The 26,469-nt window shown below is 40.9% G+C and overlaps 1 protein-coding gene across 2 annotated transcripts in view; it reads right to left on the reverse strand.

Moving 5' to 3' along the window:
* Positions 1–7,373: 7,373 nt before the first annotated feature.
* Positions 7,374–26,469, reverse strand: part of LOC142369082 (zeta-sarcoglycan-like) — a 35,935-nt gene continuing 16,839 nt past the window's right edge. For both annotated transcript variants that reach the window (XM_075451321.1, XM_075451320.1), the window contains 5 exons: positions 24,371–24,458; positions 23,153–23,275; positions 22,738–22,810; positions 9,863–9,986; positions 7,374–8,306 (listed from right to left, as the gene is read on the reverse strand). In XM_075451321.1, the coding sequence (XP_075307436.1) occupies positions 8,115–8,306; positions 9,863–9,986; positions 22,738–22,810; positions 23,153–23,275; positions 24,371–24,458 (600 nt within the window). In that variant the 3' untranslated portion in view covers positions 7,374–8,114. The remainder of the gene's footprint in view (positions 8,307–9,862; positions 9,987–22,737; positions 22,811–23,152; positions 23,276–24,370; positions 24,459–26,469) is intronic.

Below are 26,469 nucleotides of genomic sequence, written 5' to 3' on the forward strand. Positions count from 1 at the left end.
TGCATTGCCTGCCTCATTGTTTAAACAATCTTTAACTACATCACTTTAACTTTTTTGTATATTTACCACAAATCGGCACTCAATTTTTAATCTATATACATTCAAGTCATTTGGGACATCGCCTGCCATCTGGCTCATATTAAGGTGCTTGAATTTGAAATATTGTGTATATTGCATATTTAAAAAATAAAACCTCTATAAATATATAACAAACTAACTCAAAGCAGTAGTTCTGGGACTCTGTAATCCATCTATTTTTTCTACAAGTCGACCAGATTGTAAATATACAAGCCAGTAGGTGGCAGCACGAGCAAATTATTGGCTCTGTAACAAACTGGATGGCTGAGGATTCTAAATAGGCCGATGTCAGAAATCATTCCTGAATAAAGGACACTTCCTGTTACAGCACAAATGTCTAAAATGTCACTGAATTTTATCAACATGCCTGTATGACTCATCGCATGCAGAGCTTCTGCTGGACCTGCAACAACGTCACATTAACGTTATCATTAAGTATGTGAAACTGTTAAACAGCAACTTTGCCTTACACAGGTTCCATTTGAAACTGAGTTTTTGGTCATTAATTTGACAACGTTTTACACAAGTAAAATGAGAGAAAGCGAGAAGAGCTGTATTCAGAACAATTCTACCATCAGCATCCTAAAATGGCTGGTGCTGCATTTGGTGACAACAGCCACGAGGCACATGAAAACAAACTTGAACTCAATTTTGTTTTCATGAGCACAAAGTTAATCATTGTAAGAGCTGAACACTGATATGAAACTGAATCCAAAATGAGCACATTTAGCAAAATGAGAAAATCAGAAATGTAAAGTGAGCATCTTGGGCAAAAGTCAAAAACATTCAGGCCTATCCATCCATCCATCCATTATCTTCCGCTGGTCCGGGGATCGGGTCGCGGGGGCAGCAGCTTGAGCAAAGAGACCCAGACGTCCCTGTCCCCGGCCACTTCCTCCAGCTCTTCTGGGGGGACCCCGAGGCGTTCCCAGGCCAGCCGAGAGACATAGTCTCTCCAACGTGTCCTGGGTCTTCCCCGAGGCCTCCTCCCAGTGGGACGGGCCGGAACACCTCACCGGGGAGGCGTCCAGGAGGCATTCTCACCAGATGCCCGAGCCACCTCATCTGACTCCTCTCGATGCGGAGGAGCAGCGGTTCTACTCCGAGCCCCTCCCGGATGACCGAGCTTCTCACCCTATCTCTAAGGGAGAGCCCAGACACCCTGCGGAGGAAACTCATTTCGGCCGCTTGTATTCGCGATCTCGTTCTTTCGGTCACTACCCACAGCTCGTGACCATAGGTGAGGGTAGGAACATAGATTGACCGGTAAATCGAGAGCTTCGCCTTCTGGCTCAGCTCCTTCTTCACTACGACCGGCCGGTGCAGAGCCCGCATCACTGCAGACGCCGCACCGATCCGCCTGTCAATCTCCTGCTCCATTTGTCCCTCACTCGTGAACAAGACCCCGAGATACTTGAACTCCTCCACTTGGGGAAGGATCTCGTTCCCGACCCGGAGAGAGCATTCCACCCTTTTCCGGCCGAAGACCATGGTCTCAGATTTGGAGGTGCTGATGGTCATCCCAGCCGCTTCACACTCGGCTGCGAACCGCTCCAGTGAGAGCTGAAGGTCACGGCCTGACGACGCCAACAGAACCAAATCGTCCGCAAAAAGCAGAGACCCGATTCTGAGGTCGCCAAACCGGACCCCCTCAATGCCCTGGCTGCGCCTAGAAATTCTGTCCATAAAAATTATGAACAGAATCGGTGACAAAGGGCAGCCCTGACGGAGTCCAACCCTCACAGGAAATATGTCCGACTTACTGCCGGCAATGCGGACCAAACTCTGACACCGGTCATACAGAGACCGAACAGCCCATATCGAGGAGTCCGGCACTCCATACTCCCGGAGCACCCCCCACAAGAGTCCCCGAGGGACACGGTCGAATGCCTTCTCCAAGTCCACAAAACACATGTAGACCGGTTGGGCGAACTCCCATGCTCCCTCCAGGATCCTGCGGAGGGTATAGAGCTGGTCCACTGTTCCACGGCCAGGACGAAAACCACACTGCACCTCCTGAATCTGAGATTCGACTATCCGGCGGATCCTCCTCTCCAGTATCCCCGAAAAGACCTTACCAGGGAGGCTGAGGAGTGTGATCCCCCTATAGTTGGAACACACCCTCCGGTCCCCCTTTTTAAAGAGGGGGACCACCACCCCGATCTGCCAGTCCAGAGGCACTGCCCCCGATGTCCACGCGATGCTGCAGAGGCGTGTCAACCGAGACAGCCCCACAACATCCAGAGCCTTGAGGAACTCAGGACAGACCTCATCCGCCCCTGGGGCCTTGCCACCGAGGAGTTTTTTGACCACCTCGGCAACCTCTGCCCCAGAAATGGGAGGCCCCAAGTCCGAGCCCCCCAATTCTGCTTCCTCATCGGAAGGCGTGTCGGTAGGATTGAGGAGGCCCTCGAAGTATTCCCCCCACCGACTCACAACGTCCCTAGTTGAAGTCAGCAGAGCCTCGCCCTCACCATACACGGTGTTGACGGTGCACCGCTTCCCCCCCCCTGAGCCGCCGGATGGTGGACCAGAATCTCCTCGAGGCCGTCCGGAAGTCGTTCTCCATGGCCTCCCCAAACTCCTCCCAAGCCCGAGTTTTTGCCTCAGCAACCGCCGAGGCTGCGTTCCGCTTGGCCTGTCGGTACCCATCAGCTGCTTCCAGAGTCCCACTGGCCAAAAAGGCCCGATAGGACTCTTTCTTCAGCTTGACGGCTTCCCTCACCACTGGGGTCCACCAGCAGGTTCGGGGATTGCCGCCACGACAGGCACCGACCACCTTACGGCCACAGCTCCGGTCGGCCGCCTCAACAATGGAGGCACGGAACATGGCCCATTCGGGCTCAATATCCCCCACCTCCCCCGGGACATGGTTGAAGCTCTGCCGGAGGTGGGAGTTGAAACTCCTCCTTACAGGGGATTCCGCCAGCCGTTCCCAACAGACCCTCACAATACGTTTGGGCCTGCCAGGTCTGACCGGCTTCCTCCCCCACCAGCGGAGCCAACTCACCACCAGGTGGTGATCAGTTGACAGCTCCGCCCCTCTCTTCACCCGAGTGTCCAGGACATACGGCCGCAAGTCCGACGATATGACCACAAAGTCAATCATCGAGCTGCGGCCTAGGGTGTCCTGGTGCCAAGTGCACATATGGACACCCTTATGCCTGAACATGGTGTTCGTTATGGACAGTCCGTGACGAGCACAGAAGTCCAATAACAGAACACCACTCTGATTCAGATCGGGGGGGCCGTTCCTCCCAATCACGCCCCTCCAGGTCTAACTGTCATTGCCCACGTGAGCATTGAAGTCTCCCAGCAGGACGAGGGAGTCTCCCGGAGGAGCACTCTCCAGTGCCTCCTCCAGGGACTCCAAAAAGGGTGGGTACTCTGAACTGCCGTTCGGTGCATAAGCACAAACAACAGTCAGGACCCGTCCCCCCACCCTAAGGCGGAGGGAGGCTACCCTCTCGTCTACCGGGGTGAACCCCAATGTACAGGCGCACAGCCGGGGGGCAATAAGTATGCCTACACCTGCTTTACGCCTCTCACCGCGGGCAACTCCAGAGTGGAAGAGAGTCCAACCCCTCTCGAGGACGCTGGTTCCGGAGCCCAAGCCGTGCGTCGAGGTGAGTCCGACTATATCTAGCCGGAACCGCTCAGCCTCGCGCACCAGCTCAGGCTCCTTCCCCAGCAGAGAGGTGACGTTCCACGTCCCAAGAGCCAGCTTCAGTAGCCGAGGATCAGACCACCAAGGTCCCCGCCTTCGGCTGCTGCCCAGCTCACACTGCACCCGACCCCCATGGCCCCTCCCACGGGTGGTGAGCCTGTCGGAAGCATTCAGGTGTAGTTTTAGATTATTTTCTTAAGTCTAGAACACCTTCCACCTGCCTTCTGGTTCACCATCTGAAGATCGGGCACTCCTGTAGAGTCTGAAAGTCTCGGGAAACACGCCCATAACTCTGTGCTTCTATGTTAATTGTGTACTTGTTGAGGGAAAATGTTCATCTACCTTCTTCAACGGAGCAATTCCACATCCATCTTGGACATGCGCTACAGTAGATCCTGAGACAGCATTCTGGTTTTTAACACCAACTTTGAGCTTAATTAGAGCCAGAAAGTATGTAATATGCACCCAGCTGTGACTGTGTAGCAGCAGCTACGATAAAATCTGTTCTTAACCCCGGCAATTAAACATTCTCCCCAGGCCACTTCTGTTCAGACTGCCTGCAGCTGAGGAAAGCTGTGATAATGCTCCATCCTCTGCCAGCTGAAATGCCGAAGCATATATCCTGTTTAGGAGGCACATCTGCATTAAAAGGAAATCTTGTAACATACCAGGTGACTGCATGTTTCAGGCCGCTGCTGCAGTTTTAGGCTGCTCACCCTTCTTGAGGCTAAAATAAGACAAAACGGGGTTTTCCTCCGTTTAATATGTCTAAATGCTTTTTCCAAAACCTTCCCTTTTTTGCCCTCAATTTAGAAAATTAAAACTCAGCGGAGTGTTTGCTAAATGATGCAAATGGTATCGATTCACATTACTTTTTGAGTAATGAAAACTCTTTCCACCTGGCTCGTGCAATCACTTTCAGTCACTTTATTTGAACTGTGTTTCCAGGAAAGTGGGGCTCTCCTATTGGTCCGTTGGTTCAATATGTGTCAACAAGGCTCCCATTTAGATGTCAAAAATTAGTCCGTTGAAAGGAAGTTAACTATAAACAACTCAAGTAATCACTTTACCTGCTTAATAGATGCCGATATTTATTTCTTTTTTGTCCCTATTCAGTCTTCCATGACTGCGGCTGTGGCTCAGCTGGTCGATGTGTTGAAATGTCTTTGGGCAAAACCCACATTACCCACGGTGTGCTGATTAGTGTTTGATTGTAAATAAAATAATGCTGCATATACAGTGGGGTGCGAAAGTTTGGGCAGCCTTGTTAATTTTCCTGATTTACCTTTATAAAGCATTGATTGTTTGGATAAAAAAAATTCCGTTAAATATATCATATATTTCAAACACAGGGATATTTGAGAAGTGAAATGAAGGTTATATGATTTACAGAAAGTGTGCAATAATTGGTTAAACAAAAGTAGGCAGGTGCATAAATTTGGGCACTGTTGTCATTTTATTGATTTCAAAACCTTTAGAACTAATTATTGGAACTCAAATTTGGTTTGGTAAGTTCAGTGACCCTTGACCTCCATACACAGGTGACTCCAATTATGAGAAAGGGTATTTAAGGGGGGCAATTGTAAGTTTTTCTCCTCTTTGCATCTTCTCTGAAGAGTCGCAGCATGGGAGTCTCAAAAACAACTTTCAAATGACCTGAAAACAAAGATTGCTCACCGTCATGGTTTAGGGGAAGGATACAGAAAGCTATCTCAGAGATTTCAGCTTTCAGTCACCACTGTGAGAAACATTGTGAGAAAATGGAAGACCACAGGCACAGTTCAAGTCAAGGCTCGAAGTGGCAGACCAAGAAAAATCTCGAATAAACAGAAGCGAAGGATGTTGAGAACAGTCAGAGTCAACCCACAGACCAGCACCAAAGACCTACAACATGATCTTGCTGCTGATGGAGTCACTGTGCATCTTTCAACTATTTGGCGCACTTTACACAAGGAGATGCTGTATGGGAGAGTGATGCGGAGGAAGCCTTTTCTCCGCCCACATCACAAACAGAGCCGCTTGAGGTATGCTAAAGCACATTTGGACAAGCCAGCTTCATTTTGGAATAAGGTGCTGTGGACTGATGAAACTAAAATAGAGTTATTTGGGCATAACAAGGGCCGTTATGCATGGAGGAAAAAGAACACAGCAATCCAAGAAAAACACCTGCTACCTACAGTAAAATTTGGTGGTGATTCCATCATGCTGTGGGGCTGTGTGGCCAGTACAGGGACTGGGAATCTTGTTAAAGTTGAGGGACGCATGGATTCCAATCAATATCAGCAGATTCTGGAGACCAATGTCCAGGAATCAGTGACAAAGCTGAAGCTGCGCTGGGGCTGGCTCTTCCAACAAGACAACGACCCTAAACACTGCTCAAAATCTACTAATGCATTCATGCAGAGGAACAAGTACAATGTTCTGGAATGGCCATCTCAGTCCCCAGACCTGAATATTATTGAAAATCTGTGGTGTCACTTAAAGAGAGCTGTCCATGCTTGGAAACCATCAAACCTGAATGAACTAGAGATGTTTTGTAAAGAAGAATGGTCTAAAATACCTTCAGCCACAATCCAGACTCTCATTAGAAGCTATAGGAAGCGTTTAGAGGCTGTTATTTCTGCGAAGGAGGATCTGCTAAATATTGAGTTAAGTTTTTTTTTTGGTGCCCAAATTTATGCACCTGCCTACTTTTGTTTAGACAATTATTGCACACTTTCTGTAAATCATATAAACTTCATTTCCCTTCTCAAATATCACTGTGTTTGTCCCCTATATGATATATTTAACGGAATTTTTTTTATCCAAACAATCAATGCTTTATAAAGGTAAATCAGGAAAATTAACAAGGCTGCTCCAAACTTTCGCACCCCACTGTATATAATGTTGTAGATGGTGTAAACAGATGCTGAATGAGTGTGAATGAGAAACTCAATGTAAAGCGCTTTGCAGGTTCAGAAATATGGTTTAAAAAGCTTTCTTTGAGAATGGTCTATTGACAGGTTATGATAGCCTAAAAAAATGTCTAGATTGTGTGTAATTGTATTTCATCTGCAACAGGTATGACCATACTGTCATCATAAGCAGAAGTCACTCATGTTAAAGATCTGCGATGCAGAGCAGTAATACATTCAGAGAGAAGGCAGGCATCGCTGTAGCATCTTTAAACTCAGCAACTCAAACCAAAACAATCTATATATCTCTACAGGTCAGAGGAAAGTTTTTAATTTGACTGTGAGGTTTCCCTTCAAGGTACATGGAGCAAAGTGGTTAGAAACAATCAGGGCTCTTACCGACTGTGCCGGAGGCCTGTGATGGAGGATGGGGAAGTGGAGTAAAAGCAGGGTATCTCTCTCCAACAGGCCTGCAGAAACATGGCCGCCTGCCACGCTCTCAGCTTGAGTGAAAAGGTGAGCCGGCCTCATATGTCAGACTCCACAGCGGGCCGCCGCCTCAGGCAGAGGTGCAGTTCACACACTGAGCGGCGTTTAACGTGAACAAATACACAAGCAGCCTATCAAACATTGCAAATTGAATAAGTATGGACACTAGGTCTATAAAGTGCTATTATTGTTTTTTAGAATGTCTTCAAGTGAAACACAACATGTTCACTAAAAACTAAACAAGATTTGTTTGATAGATGATGTGGAGCTTTAAATCAATTAGTTCCAGCAAAAAAAAAAAAAAAAAAAAACACAGTTCGGACAAAAAGCCCCAGAACAGCAACTGGACTCACTTGGACTAACACTAAGAGAGTTTTCTCTTACCTTGGAGCTGTCCTGAAAATGTTCCTCCTGAATTGTCAAAACAAATTACTTTTATGTTGTCAGCTCTTCATCCACAAACGTAAAATCCAATATGTGCCACATAAGAAGATGTTTAATCTCAAACAAAGCCACCTCTATCACTGATGGAACATGTGTATCTGGATCTTCAGACAGAATGTGTTTCGTGTTGTGCTTACATCATTTTCCTACCATTACAGCTGATGTCATTTAAAGCTGAAGGCACCTGTGTTTGACATTTTGCCACCAAATCTTTTGTTAATTCTGAAAGCAGTAACTTCGTGTCGACAGTAGAAAAATAAACGCTGTGTCCTGTCACTCTAACGAAGTAGTGGAAATTGTTCTGTACATGTTCCTGATTTCAGAGGGCTGCTGTGATGCCAAAATTAGACGCTGTCAGAGGAGTCTTGACCTCCATTGGCCTATCACAGGCAGCAGCTTCTGTCCTGATGTGAACACTAACAGCTCAGATAGTGAAAACTTTGAGTGTCATCTCCTTCCCAGTCCATTCCAGTCCTTTCAGTCCCATCTCAGACTCAGAGGAGATACTTAACGAGTCCTTGCACACCGACACTGGTTCCAGGTCAGCTCCACAGGCAGATGTTGCTCATGAGCTGGCAGGAGGAACTGCTCTCTGCGGGAGAGAGGTAGATCTTGCCGCTGGGGCAAACACACACCTCGTACATGGCCTGTTCCAGGAAGGCCTGGCTGGGAGATGCTGTGTAGGTGCCAAGCGGGAGGCTTCCAAGCTGAATGCTGTTTGCATCTAGAAGTATCTGGAGAGAGAAAACATCAGTGGGATGGTAGAAGGCATTCAGATTATCAGATGTGCCCTGAGTAATGTATTACCAAGTGGAACTGATAGATGATGTGAAGAAACCGGCAAATACAGGGTGAGAGGTAGAGTAAAATATCGTAGCAGCACTGACCCGATGAGTTACTATAAGTAGTTAAAGAGATTTTTACTTTGAACACAGAATTGAATTCATTTTTTGGCAGCAAATCTGATGTGGCTCTCAGTATTGGAGTGATAGTTGGTTAGCAGCTTCCCACTAAGTGTCTGTGGATCATTGGTGCAGACAAGGAGACAATGAACTACACACTCTCCAGTATACTGGTGGGTTCATGTCCGGTGTGGCACTTAATCCAAAAAACAAACCGCACGACCTTCAGTACTGTGTAAATGTCTACGATTTAAATGAGTTTGATGGTCAGCATTTGGTATTAGCAGCTTTATTATTCAACACAGCCTGAACCCTCTTATGCAAGCTTTCTTGTCATTTCTTTAAGTAGTCTTCAGAAATAGTTCTCAAGGCTTCTTGGAGGACATCCCAAAGCTCTTCTTTGGGTGTTGGCTGCCTTTTGTTCTGTTCTCTGTCAAGATGGTAATGTTGACGTCCAAGGTCTGGGAAGGATTCGTCCCTCCACAAGACCTGTTGCCATTGTTTTTAAGTCCACTTCTTGTGCCATTTGGCACACCTCAGCCTTTTTGCTCTGTTTCCCTTCCTTAACAACGGCTTCTTGACAGCCACTCTTCCAATGAGACCATTCCAGATGAGGCTTCCGGGAATAATAAATATTCAGGCCCAGATGCATCTCTCAGATTCTGTGTCAGGTATTTGATGGATTTTGATCCCATTTTTTTAACTTTCAGATACTGTCCGTCGGCTTCCTTTGTCCTTAAATTTTAGGACACACTGCACACAATGTCAAGATGTGTCAAGTTTTTATCCAATAGCTCTTCAGGAATCCCCTTGTTGGTGCAAAAATACAATTGTTTTTGTTCATCAAAGTGTATTCACTTTGGCATTACTCATAAATGCAATTAAAGAAATGTGAATAAATGATGTCTTTGTGACAGGCTGCTAGTAACCAAGTGTCGAGTAACCAACGATATGATTTAAAAGTTTGTTCGCTGCTAAGTAGTCAGTTAGGTATCAGGAAACAAGAACATAGTACAAGGACTGCACTGACAGTGATTTTAAAAAGCCAATCTCCAAAGAAAACTTTGAAAGACCTAAAAGTCTGAAGAACTATTTCTCAGGACCACTTTAAAAGATTACAAAAAAAAAATCTGGCCTCATGGAAGTAAATATATAGAAATATTACAATCTCAAGACTTTTCCACAGTCCTCTGCACCTAAGAAGTAACAGCATTGGTCACAGAAATGAGACGTTGGTTTTTGGTCACTGTACCCCATTTTGACATTGAAAGGAAGTTTTTATCCAACAGCAACATGGTGTGCATGCGCTTGCAGTGCAGTCCCACCAACAACATATATAGTTACGATGTCAAAAGCAAAGATAAGAGCTCTTCCATTCCAGTGCTCACCTCTCCCTCTGTGGACTCCAGCTGTAGGTCCTTTCTGCTGCTGATCGTCAGCGTCCCCTTAGCAGCACTAACTTCCACCCCTCTGGGAGCCTCCATGGTCAGGGTTCGTGTTGGAGACTCCAACCTTACAAGAGAAATCAACACCCGCACTTTAAGCAGGTGAACTCAGGAGTTTACGAGCATACACATGTCATTCCAGTTTAAACAAAATGATTTAGATAATATCTTTATTATATTATATTATATCATATCATATTATATTTTTAGTTTATTTCATTCATCAAAAGTTAAAACAAAACAAAAAAGAAACAATAATGCAAAAGCTGAATGAAAGGGGGCAGAAAGAAGCGAACTTATGCTGTCTACCCCTTTTTCAATAATCATTTTACAGATGAAATTATAATAAGTGTCCAAGCAAAAAAGAAATGGAAAAAGAACAACAACAACAACAACAACCTTAAAATAGCATAAAATAAGTTTAAGTGATGGCTGCTGACCAGCCATCTACTCAACATCAAACAAATACACACACATATCTGTATACACCTATGAACCCATATAAACATACATACATACATACATACATGAACACGCACAGTCACATGTGCACATGCATGTGAATACATACATTTAACCAGGTCATATTTCTGGATCATAATAGTTTTGACAGTTTTTTAAAATATAATGTTTGATCCTGCTTCTTTGGTTTCTTCCTTGTTCCATAAACTGACTCCTCTCTCAAAGATGCAATGTTCCTTCAGTTTAGTTCTGAATCTCGGTTTATTAAATTTCTCTGTTCCTTTTAAGTTATAATGACTTTGTCTTTTTTCAATTTTTTTCTGGATGTTAATTGGCAATACATTTTTATGAGCTTTAAACATTATTTGGAGAATACTGTAGTCAACCAATTCCTGAAATTTCATCAACTTTGACTGACGGAATAATGGATTTGTATGCTCTCTATAATTCTTTCTACCAATGATCCTTCTGTAAAAATAAAAACTGAATGAGAAAATGATTTGCATGCATTCACCCATATTTCAACACAGTAGGTCAGATGTGGAACAATCATAGAACAATATAAAATGTACAAAAGTAGAGCAATACTTTTTGATAATTTTTTTCTTTGTATAGTTAATATGTGTTTTCCAACTCAAGTTCTCATCAATCATGACACCCAAAAATTTTGTTTCTCTAACTCTCTAACTAATTTCTACACCATCTACAATATTACTGAATATCACAAAGTATGTTTTATCAAAGTTTAGTGATAATTTATTTCTATCAAGCCAAATTTTATTTTTTTTCAAATTCTTGTTTAACTACACTCAACACCTGTTCTATATTTTTACCAGAGAGGAAAATAGTGGTATCATCTGCAAACAGTATACAATTTAACAGCTTAGATACATTAACAATAACATTGATATACAGTATAAACAGTTTTTGCCCAAGGACCGACCCCTGGGGCACACCACAGCTTATATTTAATAATCCAGATTTAAAATCATTTATCTGTACAAACTGTTTTCTGTTATCTAGATAGCTTGAGATCCATTTGTGTGCAACCCCTCTAATTTCGTTTTTTCCACATTTTTTTAAGAAGTATAGTATGATCAATAGTGTCAAAGGCTTTTTTAAAATCCACAAAAATGCTCACAAAATAATCCTTCTTGTCTATTGCAGTGGATAATTCTTCTGTTAGCTCTATGATTGCCATCGAAGTAGAGTGACTAGTTCGAAATCCATACTGACTATTGCTTAAAATGTTACATTTGTCTAGGAACTTATCCAACCGATTTACAAATAATTTCTCAAGTACTTTTGAAAATTGAGGAAGCAAGGAAACTGGTCTGTAATTGGAAAATATATGTTTATCCCCGTTTTTATAAAGAGGAATTACTTTCGCTGTTTTCATATTATTAGGAAAAATTCCTGTAGAAAAGGACAGATTACATATATAAGTGAAATGATCAATAACTGATTCAATGATGTACTTTACTAGTATCATGTCTAAATCATCACAGTCAGTTGATCCTTTGCTTGCACAACCTTTGAGAATATGCGGTATTTCTTCCTTTTCGACCCACCAAGAAAGATGCTATTTACATTGTCCATAATCAAACCTCTATCTGCATTGTCACCCTTTGTTTTTGAAATGTTAACAGTTAAACTAGGGTCCACATTTACAAAGAAGTCATTAAAGCTGTTCACTATTTTAGTATTATCATGAACACTTACATTGTCCTTCTCAAAATAATTTGGAAAAATTGGTTTCTCTTTATGTTTATTTATTACACTATTAATTACTCTCCATGTTGCTCTCATGTTTTTTTCTATTCTTATTAAGTAATTTACCATAGTATTCCTTTTTATGCTTTTTTATTATGTCTACTAATTTATTTTTATATTTCTTATACCCATCTTCAGCTTTTAAGTAACATTTATATAAGTAGTTTTTATTTTTGCAGGCATTTCTTAACCCTTTAGTCATCCATGGTTTGTCAATAGCATTTGTCTTGGTAGGGAATTTTTTTCGTACAGCACAGAGAATGTCCTCATAAATGAATCATATGCTGCATTGACTTCATTAACATATACTCCATCCCAATTTTGGTTTTTAAGGTCTTTACATTATATATATATATATATATAATAGATAACATCCTTGTGAAATTACTCTTTCCTGAACATTTGTTTCATTAGAAAGCCAAGGCAGCAGAGCATCAAAAATGGAGTCAAATTATTTAAGGAAAAAACAGGCAGCTTTTTGATACTTCTGTTTGACTCCTACTAGAGACGTATAATTTCGGTCTTCGCCTCTTATGACTTCCCCACCTGAGCAGAATTAAAGCAGCTGCCCATGTTAAAGTAGCTCCTCTCATTATTCCAAATCAGTGGGTCCATCCCGAGCACTTCATAACTGTAACAGCTGATTTTGACCTTCAGCAACGCTGGGGCTAATACAGTTTGCATTTTCCTCCTGTGGACTATTTGTTTACACACAGAAAGATAAGTGTGAGAGCCAATCAATGTGGAATTTGTTTTCATAATTCATAACTGTTTCAAATTGATTTTCTCCCCCACATCTTCCCCAAATCTGTTTCCAATGAATTTTAAATAGAAGACTTTAAGGAGCGGCCTTGAAATCGTTTAAATCTCCATACCCTCTGAAAGGGACACATTTAGGATTATGCGCAAGTAGAATAAAGGAAGGGAAAAAAAGACAGAGAAATTAATTTAATTTGCATTTAACAAGCCTGTCAGTAGATGTAGTTTGAGGAGAATCTGTGAAATGCCGGTTTGTGCCTGTAAGAGTCTAAATAAATACCATATATTATTTTCTACGAATGTTATTCTTTATCTCTATCTACTAACAGCAAGCGGATGCGCCGAAAATTGATGAGCATTGTTAAAAACTGTGCTAAGGACGTCACATTTTCTCTCGTTTCAGTTTCAACTCACATTTGATCGTTTACTGTGGATAAGTGAAAAGACTTTAACTGCAAAAAGGCTTCAGAAATATGTGCAACTTTATAATTAAGCAGGGAAACACATTCTGTCTTCGACAGCGACACTTCGCCCCCCCTCTCCAAAACTCCTGCCTTTCATTAGCGAGCCACAAGAACGTTTGAGTGAGTCGCATGTTTTAATAATTTCTCGAGAGTCCACAGATGATCCATGGCTTGGACAGAGGAGTCATTAAAAGACTCATTTACAACTCTCCGCACTGAGCTGTGCTGTAAGAAATGAGTGATATGCAATGCATGTGTTATATTTTCACTCCATTCAAAGCAGTTCAATCATAACCCACTGCCGGCACACACACACACACACACACGAACCCACACATATACAGGGTAAATCTGCCAGAAGACAAAGTGCTCAATTTCCAAGAGTGCTTGTTTCAGACACAGTCCAGAACAAAGCATTAAATGAATTAAATTTTAAAGATATATCTCTTAGGTTTTTATAACCAGCCCAGACTTCTTTCATTATCACGTATGTTCATGGTCTGTGAGGCTCCAACAGCGCCAATAAGTCACGTTTCACCTTAATGCTGATTGGTAAAACCAGTCAGCATTCATTTAAAATACATCAATGACTGATTTAGACTTACATTACCCATGTTAAATCACACCATTTTAACCCCAATCCCTGCTAATGGTATTTAACGTAAAAGATGGACTATATGTTTGATTGCATGTGTGAGTTTTACAAGCTGCATCTTAACAAGAGGTTAAGATGTTCATTTGAATGTTTACAATGACACGACACAAGTGGCAGCCAGCTCCAGCAGCTCCGGACGTACTGTGTCTTTCTTTTGATCTTCTGGAGATTTTTTTTTGAGTGAAAACACAGAATTTTGAACATTTGCTGCTGGACTGATTTCTGCTGGTAACTGTGACACTTTTTTCTTTCTTTCTTTCTTTTTTTTACGTCTGTTATGGTCAACAACCATTACAGCAGGAGAGTTGTTTGCATCTGACAGCTCCTGATTGAGCTTTCCAAAGCCCAAGTAATGCCTGGAATAAGACAACCAAATCCAGACCAGACTAGTTGAAGAGGAGCTGTCTAAGATGCAGAGCAGGAACTAAAAGGAGAAAAAGAAAAATGGTGGAATGATTTCTTCTTTCTGATCGTCATGGGAGGTGTGAGATCACTGGCAGATTGTATGGATGAGCTTGGAGCCCTGATTGGAATGCAGCCGGAGTGTTGGAAAGGAAATATTGTTTTTTTCACCAGAACATGGCAGCAGGATGGATTCCAACACGTCTTTACTCAGCTTTCAGACTATATGGGCAGACAGAGAGGTAACGATGAAGGAGGAGGGACTGCAGCACTTGTTCACAACAGATGGCGTAATCACTGAGAAGGAGCATCTCTGCATCCCAGATCTTGAGCTGCGAGTATTTGTCTCTACTGAGAGTTCACCCGAGTTACCTGCCGACGCTGTGTGACATTATCAGGTAAGTTCTCGCAAATCTACAAAAACAACACCCCAATCCTTTCATGATGATCTCCTTAGATTTGTATCACACCTCTCTCTGCTACACCTATACTTTCAAAATGTCTGTCAGCTGTTTTTATCTAATCTATTCAGAAATATAACAAACAGATGTTTGTTTGTTATATCTATTCTCCAGTTCTGTTCCTTCCCTGAAATCTTTACAAATGTTAAATTTTTTTTGCACGTTCATTTGGGCAGTTGTCTACTTTCTGCCAATCGTACACTCATCAATCATTGAAAAATTGGCAATATAATGCAGATTCATATATTTTCAAAAACTACTCCACTAAAACTATTAGGGATTTGTTTAGTGAGGTAAGCAGCTAGAGGCCCTAATTTTCTATTAGGAGCCTTTGGTGAAGAGGATGACAAAGCTATTTTGTTTTAAATGTTACAATGCCTTATAACTCTCAGATCATTAGGCTGACTGATGAGGCCATCGGTTTCCTGAAAGCAAGCTTCATTCTCTAATGTTCCGGAGAGCTTGTTATATTCAGAATATTCTGGGGCTCCTGGCTCTATTCACAAAATTCAGATATGTAAAGACCTCATAAGAGATTACTTATGGCTTATTTGAAGTCAGAAAAGCTTTTTATGACAGGCTCGCCCATTATCTTAGAAACCTGACCAACCCACAGTCAAGCCGACCTTTACATCCAGAAAAAGGTCATCGTATCGCAGGACTGTGGAGGGAAAAGCTGCACAGAGAAAAATGTGCTGATGATTGTAGTTGGAAGTTGAGGAAGTCGGTTTAAATACTGCACACCCACTCTGTTTGCTCAGAAGATTACAAAAGATGAAAGTAAAGTTTATCTTAAATGTCACTATCGCAATGTTCCACTGGGCTTTACACACTGACAACAGCCTAAATTTCACTTACAGTCTCTGGTTGATGAATCCATTAAGTAACGGATGAAACAAAACAACACACCCACTGTTCTTTATCATCGAGATGAAAAGCTTCATATTTCTTATGAATTTGAGAAATGTGATAGTGAGAGTTGATCAGCAAGCGTTAATAAGGATTCTTCACAGTTCTTAACCAAAACCCAAATTGAATTAATATTCCAGAGAGATGGACGCATACATAAAACTAAGGCACTGACCTGATCTTACCTGACAACACAAACACAGGATGTCTTTAATATTTTGGTCAATACTGGTAACTAAAACATGTTCATAGTAACTCAAGGACTGGGTCTGACATGACAGTGAGCTCAACTAGCTTTCTACCATCTTTACACACATTATGTGACTGAGATAAGCTTGGTTTGGTTCTCTTATTAACAGCTTTTCACTGAGCTGAGCTCACACTGTCTTTGTTGCCTTCAGACAGAATACCGTATAAACCACAATACTTCAAGGATCTCGGTTTTTATCCATTGTCCAGAACTGCTTAAACAACGAGAGCAACTGTGCACTTCTCATAAATCCACTCATACTAGGAAAGTCTGACAAAAGGAAAGATCTAATTCAAAGGTAAGACACAATGAGCTACTGGTTTGGAGAGCAACATTATGAAAACAGCTTAAACTTTATTACCTGCTTTCAGGCAGGTGAAACGTAGTATTCACAAGCTTAAGATACATAAAGCTTCATAAAACACACTAAAAAGGTAGTATAAGGATACAAATTCTATCATTCGAGCCAGTTACCAATAGACGGTGTCACTATAAAGCCCATAAATTCCATATCAAAGAAATCATTAGCTGACTCCTCTTGTGAATTTAACAGTATTATGGTATTAGAGATCACTTTCCACTTTTCTCCATAAAAAAGATGGAACTTACACGATAAAACGACCTCAACCATTCAAAGAGTTCTTTGACAGAAAATGTGACACAAATCAGACCGTTTAGTCCCAACAATCATACTACTGACTCTAAGTGTCTGTGACAGTGTTTATGAACCTTATGCAGCAATTATAGACCGTCCTTACTGCTAATGATAAGATAACACTTTGGAATCAATAACTCTGACATTAAAAACACAAGTTAAAAAAAAACAGTCTGAAATTCAATAAACACAATTAAACATTCAACATGTAAAACTCTATCATACACTGAAATCTAAATACCTCAGGTGACCACGTAATGTCGTGGAGTAGAAACAAAACTGTTGTGTACTTGTGCCTCCCAGAAGGCAGAAATTGATACTCCTTGTGCAGGATGTGGATGGAATCCAGGACTATTTTATTTCCCAGTCTGACAGATCCCCTTGAACAACTGTCAAATAAGAAATTTTTCCTCTGAATGGCCCAATAACTTAGAGCAGACACTGACGAGGTGTAGCATCCTGGCTTTGCGTTGAACTGACAGACCCCAAACAGTCAATTTCAAGCAGCAGTATTCATCCTTCCCCCCCAAAAAAGCTGAAAATGTGAGACCTTCTGTTGTATTGATCAGATCTGCATCTGTTATCTGTGCACCAAAGATGTGAAAGGATTTCCTCCTGGGTGTATGTGGCCTACGTGACAGAAGTGTCACAGAGAAACAAAACTGCAAATCAGCAGTACCAGGGCTGATATCACAGCATTTATCACACAATTTCCTTTCCAATTCTGATGGATTTGGGGCATGTGCATTAGGAATCAGGGCACCATCCTTCAGACAGACACAAAATTAACAGATTATATAATTCACGGAAATATTTCTCATATTTAGGCCTATCATCTCCGACTGCAAGCAGCTCTTATCATCGGGTTGAGTGGGCAGATAGCCGAGAAGTCAAAACACGAACGCTCGCAGCCAAATTCCATGCAATTATCAATCTCAGTGTAAAGCACCACAGGGTATTTTGAGAGGAAAAACTGAGCTGCACTGAACTACAGAGGTCAGTGTGAGGTGAGCGAGCTGCTCGGAGCATGACGAGAGCAGTGACTAAAAGTAATGAAGTAATGAGAGACACATTAGGAACACATCCATTTAAAACTAAACTCCCATTGTTTTAGACACATAAATGCCAAGAGCTCCCCTTTTGATAAGCTGTACAACAGAAAAGAGTAAAATACGAGGTCAATCATAGAGGACCAATCACACCGCTTAATAACAAACTGTTTGCACTACTGTCTTTGCACTGTAAGGGACCTGTGGTGGCCAGCTGTGAAAATAAGGTCTGAAACACTTTCACATTTTGACTCCCGACATTATCATCTTGGAATATGTCCATGCCCTCAGGGAAGAAAAGAAAAAACTAGTCGTTCAATATATACAGGAAGTCAGCACATAATGTTGCTGAACTTGGACCTGACCAATGGAAGCCACCCTAGATCATAATGCTGCCCCCACAGATTTGTACAGTAGGCACTTGTCATGATGGGTGCAGCACTTAATCCACTGCTCTTATTACCTTGATGCACCCATCACTCTGAAACAGTCAAGTTAATCTAGCCTCAGACCACATTACGTTCTTCCTTTGCTTTAAAGTTTAGTCTTTATACTAACTAATAAATTTGAGACCTTTTCTTATTCCCAGTAAGGCTCACTGACAATTGTTTTTTTTCCACACTACACAGCCATTTAGTTTCCATATTTTGGGTTTTCTTCGCACAGTGCATGTGGAAATGCTCTTACTTTCACTATTCAACATTCAACGTTTCACCGACCTTCGACAGGATCATTAAAGGTCTTCCGCCGATCACATTTCCTCCTCAAAGATGATGGTTCATCACTATCCCTCCAGGTTTTAATAAGGCGTTGGACAGTTCTAGAGTTTCAGGAATCTCCATAGTTGTTTGCTTGATGCAGACCACCAATTTGGAACTTAGAAAACAGAGTAATAATTTCCCCATGATCACAGAAAGGGTCTTCCAACATAAGGGAAGCCACTTACTGCATCAGTCAGAGTTAAAAAACATATATATTGCTGCTCTACGTTTTCATTGGGAGGCTCTTATCTATTTGTTCAGTTAAATTCAGGTGGGTAAATGTTGTTTTGGCCGTGCAGTGTAAAATATTAAGCTGCTTGATAATTTTTTCTAATCAAAAACATAAATGAATACTTGCTTTTTGTTGTTAAAATTCCAATTACAGTATTCCTGCTGATGAAATACTCAAAAACCCCTCTCTATTATATGCCATTTTTATATTTGCAGTTGTAGCTTTTGTCCTCTCTTTATTTGCAAGTGAATAGGGATGACAGTTTGAGTTTTGGTTTATCTATCATTAATACAGAGTGAGTTTTTATGTTGTCCTTTGTTTGTATATAATTCAAGTAAAACAAAAAAAAAACTACCGTGCCGTACAGTTGAACATAAACACTGATAAACAATTTCTTCTCTTTTCGTTTTTGGTTAAAATCCGGCAATACTCTCTCAAAACCAAATGTTAACTCAACCAGCACCTACCTGAAATATGTGCAGATAACTCTAGTTTTCTCAATGTGTCCTGAGTTCCTCTTAACTGTCATTCAGTTGCTCTTGTGCAAACAAACCTGGTAAGAAAAAAAAAATAGGCCTACACAAATTCAGCTCCCACCAGAATAGGCTGCAGCTATAAGAGACAGCTGAAGCAATCATCTAGCATGTAATCAAATGCCAGTTATTCTACTCCTTTTATTCAGTTACTTGAGGGATGAATGATGATGACAAACAAAGACACACCAGAGTGCCAATTTACACTGATTCGGAGAGAAAAACAGGTGCTTTAAAGAGGAGGAGGATCTCAGGTGGGTTTCTTTGATTTTGTCTTTGCTCTGTTCATCTCCCAGATTACCTCTGAATGGCGGAGAAAGACAAAGAGAGAGATCGTTCATTTAAAAAAGGAAAAGGAGAACGACATAGATGCGAGCCAAGCTGTGTCTTTATGACTGAGAGTGGTTCACTGACAGCTGGCATGTGATTTGCAAGGAGGGTTTAACAAGGTTTGCTTTCACCGAGATAGAAGGAGTAAAAGGCCCAGAGCTTAATATGTAAATATTTTTAAGCAATATATTTGTGCCGTTTTAAATATTCATATCTTGGACTTTTTAAAAAAAGGTTTGCTTTATAACACGCAAAATAAGATTCCTGAATTATCCTTGTTAGGTGGAGTGGTGTTAAAAGCTGAAACGATAGAAATACTGGCTGAGTATATTCAATCTTTAAGTCAATCTTTTTTCTCATTTACACTGAATTATACAGTTTGGTGTCATCACATTAGCTGATGAATTAGATGTGCGGGTTTAAGCGGCCAATAGCCGATTCCAGTTCATGATTAATGTCTTTAATCATTAAAAACATCCTGCTTTGGTGTCATTAGTTGGAGGCAGTACAGATTTTCTGTTCCATGATGAGATATGCCAGCACAGTGTGAGGGCCAGGTTATACCAGAATACAACAGCTTGTCTAAATAAAAACAGCTTAGCTGACTGTTTTGGATTGCTTGTGGCAGGAAAACAACCAGTGGATGAAGGTAACCTTTCCTTCAACACGAATCTGGAATTAGGATGAAATCACCTCTTTGAAAAACAAATTATCCTAAAATCTAATTTGTACATAATGGATATGAAAGTCTCTGAAATAACATTTACCTGCTTTGTAATATATTTCTAAATATACTGAACCATACTTCCAATTGATCAGTTTCTTGACTTGCGTCCTAAAATTTCAGTGGTATCACATGAGGTTCATACAATAGGAGATGGTGATCACCATCCTACAATTCTACATACAATTTACATATCGAAGGATCCTAAAAGTAATCTAAAGTTTCAGGTTGATTACAAGATTGACAGTAGGTTAATGATGCTGTTTTTCCCCAAGGAAAATCACCAAAATCTTTACCAATAGCATTAGAAGCACGTTTATCCTCAATGCTCTGGTGGTGACAACGACACCAAACTGGAGTTGTCCAGTTACCAAGTCTACGACATCAACAGTCTGTATTCTGCAGGTAGTTTTGGACCACAGTTTCTATGAACTAAGACTTTCTGAGGTAATTACACTAGTTGAATATTTTTTAATGGACCACGGATATCAGCCCTACACAGCACACTGACCGTCAGCTACCAGCTGTCATGGAGACAGGCAAAAATAAATCAATCTCATCTATTTTTATCCGCGTGTTGTGGCTGTCAATTTCAAAGTCTTCATGCAAGATGTTCCGGTTCATAAACGTGTAAAAGAAGGCTGGAGCTCACCGATGCTAATGCAGTGTAATAATACAAACGGACGAAGAGCTCCAGTCTTCTTTTAACATTTGTAAAGTTGGTTGTTCTTTTAATGGAGAAGCACCTGATCCAACTGCATGCTGTTGGAAGACGTGCAGTGATTTTTGTTGTTAAAAGTCTAAACGTGTTTCTGTAAGGGAAAAAATGAGCTGCTGTGCTCACTTTTGTCTGTTCACCACAATCTTCAAAGTTAACACCCGGTTGTTGTGTTCCAATCAAGGTTGACTGGAGCAGAAGCTGATAAATACCCACAACCATTTGACACATGATTGAATGTCAAGAGCCCATTTTTACCCGCAAAATTGAGATGTTAGCAAGTGTTAGTGGGCAATTCAAATGTAAAATGAGTATGTTTAAACTTAAATATTCAATTGAAAAGCTTTAAAAGATTCTTTTAAAATGTAGATGACATAACAGTTGCTCATCCAGCCGTACACAGTCGATATTTGATTGTTTTAGCTAGGTTTTGACAAAGTAATGGCTTCTCAGTTTTGTTTCTTATTTTCTCATTGTGTAGTCTGGTGAGAACCTTTGTAGCCTGTTTGGTTTAAAAAAAGTGATTTTCTATAACCAAGTTGGGCAATGAACAGATTAAAAAAAATAATTAAAAAAAACATTTTTAGCCTTGAATTCACGTCATTATTAGTCTACATTATTCCGTTTGCTCCACTGTGCTTTTTCAGTGCTTCTGTACGATTCATTAGGAATGAAGCTTTCATACCATGTTTGGTAAGGAATTTGGGTTTAGATAAGAGGAGTATTTATTTAGTCCTGGCAGTACAGTTTGTACATCTGCTTGACTGGAATATTTTCAGTTATTTAATAGTGGAGGAAGCCGGTCACTTTTAAACTGACTGAAGACATGATGGATTTTTATCAAAAGATCCAATGTTAACTGAACATAAACAGAATTCAGCTTTGATAGTGTGTAAATGAATTATCTTTGATCTGAAATGCTTTTAAATGGGAAATACTTAGAATCCCGCTTCGGTGGACATCTCGCTGCTTTTATCGTGTCTTGGCTGTCTCCTGTTTTACTGCCTCTTGTTAAGATTTTGACCACATTGCAGATGGTCACCCCCAAGTGGAGTCTGTGTGTGCGAAAATCCTGTGTGTGTCTGAGTAGTTGCTTGAAAGTAAAATCATCAGTATTCCTCTCACTCTGGAGGAATTAGCTGCCAGAACACTGCTTTTTCTGCCAACTTTGATCCCAGCTCTCCTCTCAGGACCAGTAAGGTGGACAACAAACCGCAAACCTTATAGCTTGTTAATAGACCGACGAGGGGCTCAGAGCCTCAGGCAGAGTTCAGCTGGAATCACACGCAAGCGGGAGGGAAAGAGTACAGTATATAGCTACACCTTACCCACTTTCTCCATGCTCTGTCAGTGCTTTAATCAATTCCTGACTGCTATTGAGAGAACTAATAAATTAGTTTGCCTCTCGGCTGTGAAATTAATATAGTGGTCAGATGTGGTGGTAGTAGCGACCAACAGATGCTAGACTTTACAAGACGGTGCTTGAGATAATGATACTGGTGAGTAATAGTTCCTGCCACATGTTTTTTTTTTTCTTTTCAAAAGTACAGTCATCGACTTTGAAATGCCACAGAACATTTATCATCCTTATTTAAAGATCTCGATTTTAATTTACCAGGATATGAACATGTGACATTAAGCTTTAATGAATTTCCGCGATAGTAACTGAATATGAACTTACCTCAGATCCTCAGAGGTCCTCGTCTGGATCAGTGGAGTCTCCACAGAGTGCTCAAACACAGCACCCTCTGAGCCTGCCAAAGAAATGCAGTCCTTTAATTCACAGGACAACGCTTCTAAGGTTTCACATCTGCGCTTCAAAAAGAAATTAGGCTTTTTCAAAGACACAAAATGTTTCACACAGACTAAAAACAAACCACGATAAGCTGAAATTGTTTTATCTTGACGAACAAGGAACAAAATGACAGAAAACTTTCTCGTTTCATTAAAGTTAAATAGAAACATTATATAATGGAGTGGCAGAATTGAGACATTTCATCTGTTCTGTTATTATTATAGAAAAAACACACCTTTTACTGTTGTTTCAGGTGAGAAAAAAAAAGAAAAAAGAATCATGAGACTGCAGCACAAATTACCTGTAACTGCAAACTTCTCTGCTGTCATGGTGACCTCCCCTTCGTCTGCACTGAACAGGAGTCTGCCCCTGTCTCTACTTCGCACCTCCAACCTCTGACACTGGGCCTCCACAGCGTCAGGTCCTGCAAATTTAAACAAACACCTTCTGGCTATAGAAAAGAAATAACTATAATCACTGCAGAGTGCAGCAAAGTGCTGGAAATGAACACGCTAAAGCAACAATTCTATGTATTCTATACCTGAAAGTTGTCGAGATCGTCCGTATAATTCAGTTTAATAATGAATAAACATTAGAGAACATCATTTTTTTCATAGTCTGTAAAGGTAACTACTCTTTTAAAGTATTACACTGTCAGATAAAGGTTGCGTTTCACGTCTGCGGCCCTTTTTAAACACACAATACTATGAGCAATCTGAAGTACTTGGTGGAGTGCGTGCTCTGTTAATGAAAGTAGCCCAACAAAGAAGGATAAGCCAAGCCTTTACAACAAATGAACACGGAGATGTGATGTATTCAGCTGGTGAGAAATAACAATTCCTGTTGTTCCAGATATGCATGCAGATATTTCTCGTATCTCCCTTTTTCGTGCTCTCACCCTCTTTCTCCGTGAATCCACAGCCCTTGACGGCTGAGGAATTTAATCATTGTCGCCAAGCTTTATCTTATTCTGGATAAAATGCACTTTTACAAAAACTGGCGCTGGTTTTCTCCGAAGAGTCAAGCATGATAAAAAAAAATGTCATATCACCAGTCTTATCAAATCAGCATCAACTCTCCACTTATGCTGGCTAAGATCAATAGCTATTAATGTTAATAAGTGGGTCATTTGCTCTCTCGTGGTCATTAATCATGTGAATGACTGGTAATTTGGACTGATTGATGGTTAAACCTGATGATAAGAGGAATCTATTACCCTTTCCATAAACGAACCAGAGGTTGGAGTGTGATAGAAATGATAGAGTTAGGTGCACAGACTATCAAAGAGAATTTGTAGATCAAATGTGCTCATTTCTGTCAAAGTCATCAAAAAAATGGGATCGATGGGGCTCTTCAGATAGCAAGACAGCTGCATGAAAAGTTATGTCAAAATGTGAGTAAGCATGTAATCCAAATGGCAATGGAGTACAGAACTACTGCTCTTGGTTTAAACTGTGTTACACTCCAAAAAGCAGGTGGTTCTCCATCATCGAGCAGACAAGAGGTAATTTAAACTCACCCACTGCGAGCTGACCGGTGAGCTGGCCTTGACTGTTTCTGGCATTCAGCGTTACGTTCTTTTCTGACTGCAAGACCAACATGCTGTCCTAGGGTAAGCAGGAGTGGAGGAAAAGACAAACATGGTGGGAAACAGAGCAAAAGGAGACCACACGAAGGCAATCTATACTGTAATTATCCTTTTTAACCACCAGAGCAGCTGATAGACAAAGTCCCTGAGATGATCAGTGTAAACATTTTTGTCAGTCTAAAAGAATTCGTTGTTTACAGAAAAAAGGTTTACCAAGTTCTGGGATGTTGACCAGTGGCAATAATGCAAAAATCGAACAAATAGAAATTCCGTTATGCTAAAATAAGTAATGAAGAGAACACAGAGTATAAGGTTGGAGGGGCAGCTGAAGCAGGGGTGAATTATTTTCTCCACTGCAGACATTAAACTATAGACTTGTTCTGCTTTCTGGCAGTTTTGAATTTTGCAATATTCTGAAGGTCTGACATTTGAAAAATGGCAATCTTGCGTGTGTGTGAGTCACTGTGTGCATGCCGATCTGGCTCTGACTGCATGCAGCAATTTTGAGCCAGTTTTTTTTAAAAGTCTTCTTTTTTTCCTTCACATTCTCTGAAATGCTGTAGATGTCTGTTGCAACACGCCCCCTCTTTTATCATACAGTGTGCAATTTGAAAATAAACCCATCAAACTTTAGGTGTTTGTGTCTGTCTGCTAGACTGGTATGCTTAAAGCAGTGATTGCTTAAAGTTCTGTCTGGGACAACTGTGGATGTTTCCCTTTGTGTTTGCACTGTGCACTTGTTTTGTTGTTGATTATGCGAGTGCACCAGCAGCAGAACTATGGTTTAATGCAACAGACATTCAGCTTTATTGTGTAAAACTGAATATGGATAAGTGGTGCAGAAAAGCTAAGCGACACGATGATCATTTGTATTGTGACTTGCAAACATAATGTTGCATTAATGGATTTATAGACATCAGCAGGCACTAGAACAAACTAACTAATAAATGTCATTGCAAACAGTTGGCTGTAAAGAGCAGTCAATTTACATATTAGGACAAAATGAAAGTAGCATTCATTTGGATTTGTTTTGGACACCATGTACATTTAAACCCAATATACACTCCTACAAGGTTTTGCATTTAATTCAGTCCTTGACAAACAAATCTCTTGCTAAGTGGCTAAGCGTGTACACTGTGCTTTTCAGAAAGTCTTGGTTGAGATCCACAGGCTGTTGCAGGCGGAAAAACAAGGAAACGGTAAGTGCAGGAAATCTGGAAACTTTGAAACCAAAAGAATTAACAGATCATTTCAAAAGGACTGAGGTTGTTTAAAAATATTGATCACAGCAGCTGTAGCATAGCTTTAAATAGGGTAAGAATATGTCTACCACGGACTTCTGTCTCCTATGACTTCATGAAGCTAATTCCAAAGTCGACTAAATGATTTTACGTCCATAAAAACCTTTCAGAGCAAATACTTGTGCTGCCCACAGTTGTTGAGTGAAGCTTCTAATCTGCTATTTTTCTCACAATGATCAGTTCATGTCCGTTTTTTTTAAAGCTGTATTAATTGTAAATGCAAGTGACACTTACAGGCTTTTAGTTTCTAATTTGAGCAAATAATTATGCTGAAATGTAGTCTCATAGTTTCAACTGACTTCGAGCTTTCCCTTAGAGATGTCAATTATTATCTCAAGTGTATAATTATCTCAGCTCTGCAGTGAGCAACCTTGTAGAGGTCATTTGGTTTGTTTTCATTCCCTACTTGCTCCTTTCAAATATCAAGGCGCATTGTGAACATAAGTTCACCAGGAAGCATATCATCATGAAGAAATTAGCATTCTTGATTTGAATTATCCCTTTAAAGAGCTTACAGGTCTTAAACAGTTTCCTGAGGGGGCCGTGTCTGAGAAGCTCTCCTAAACACTTCCCTGAGATCCCATAAAAGGATTTTTAGTAACTGTGCCTGTTGCAGAAGGTCAAGTGCAGATCAGAGTGAAAGCACATAAATGGAGCTGCTGCTGTAGGTGCACTGGGCCCCATCAGACTGAAAAATTACCACGGCTGCAATAAAGCAAAGGATGCCTG

This window comes from Odontesthes bonariensis, chromosome 19 (genome assembly GCF_027942865.1).
Source record: "Odontesthes bonariensis isolate fOdoBon6 chromosome 19, fOdoBon6.hap1, whole genome shotgun sequence".
NCBI lineage: Eukaryota > Metazoa > Chordata > Actinopteri > Atheriniformes > Atherinopsidae > Odontesthes > Odontesthes bonariensis.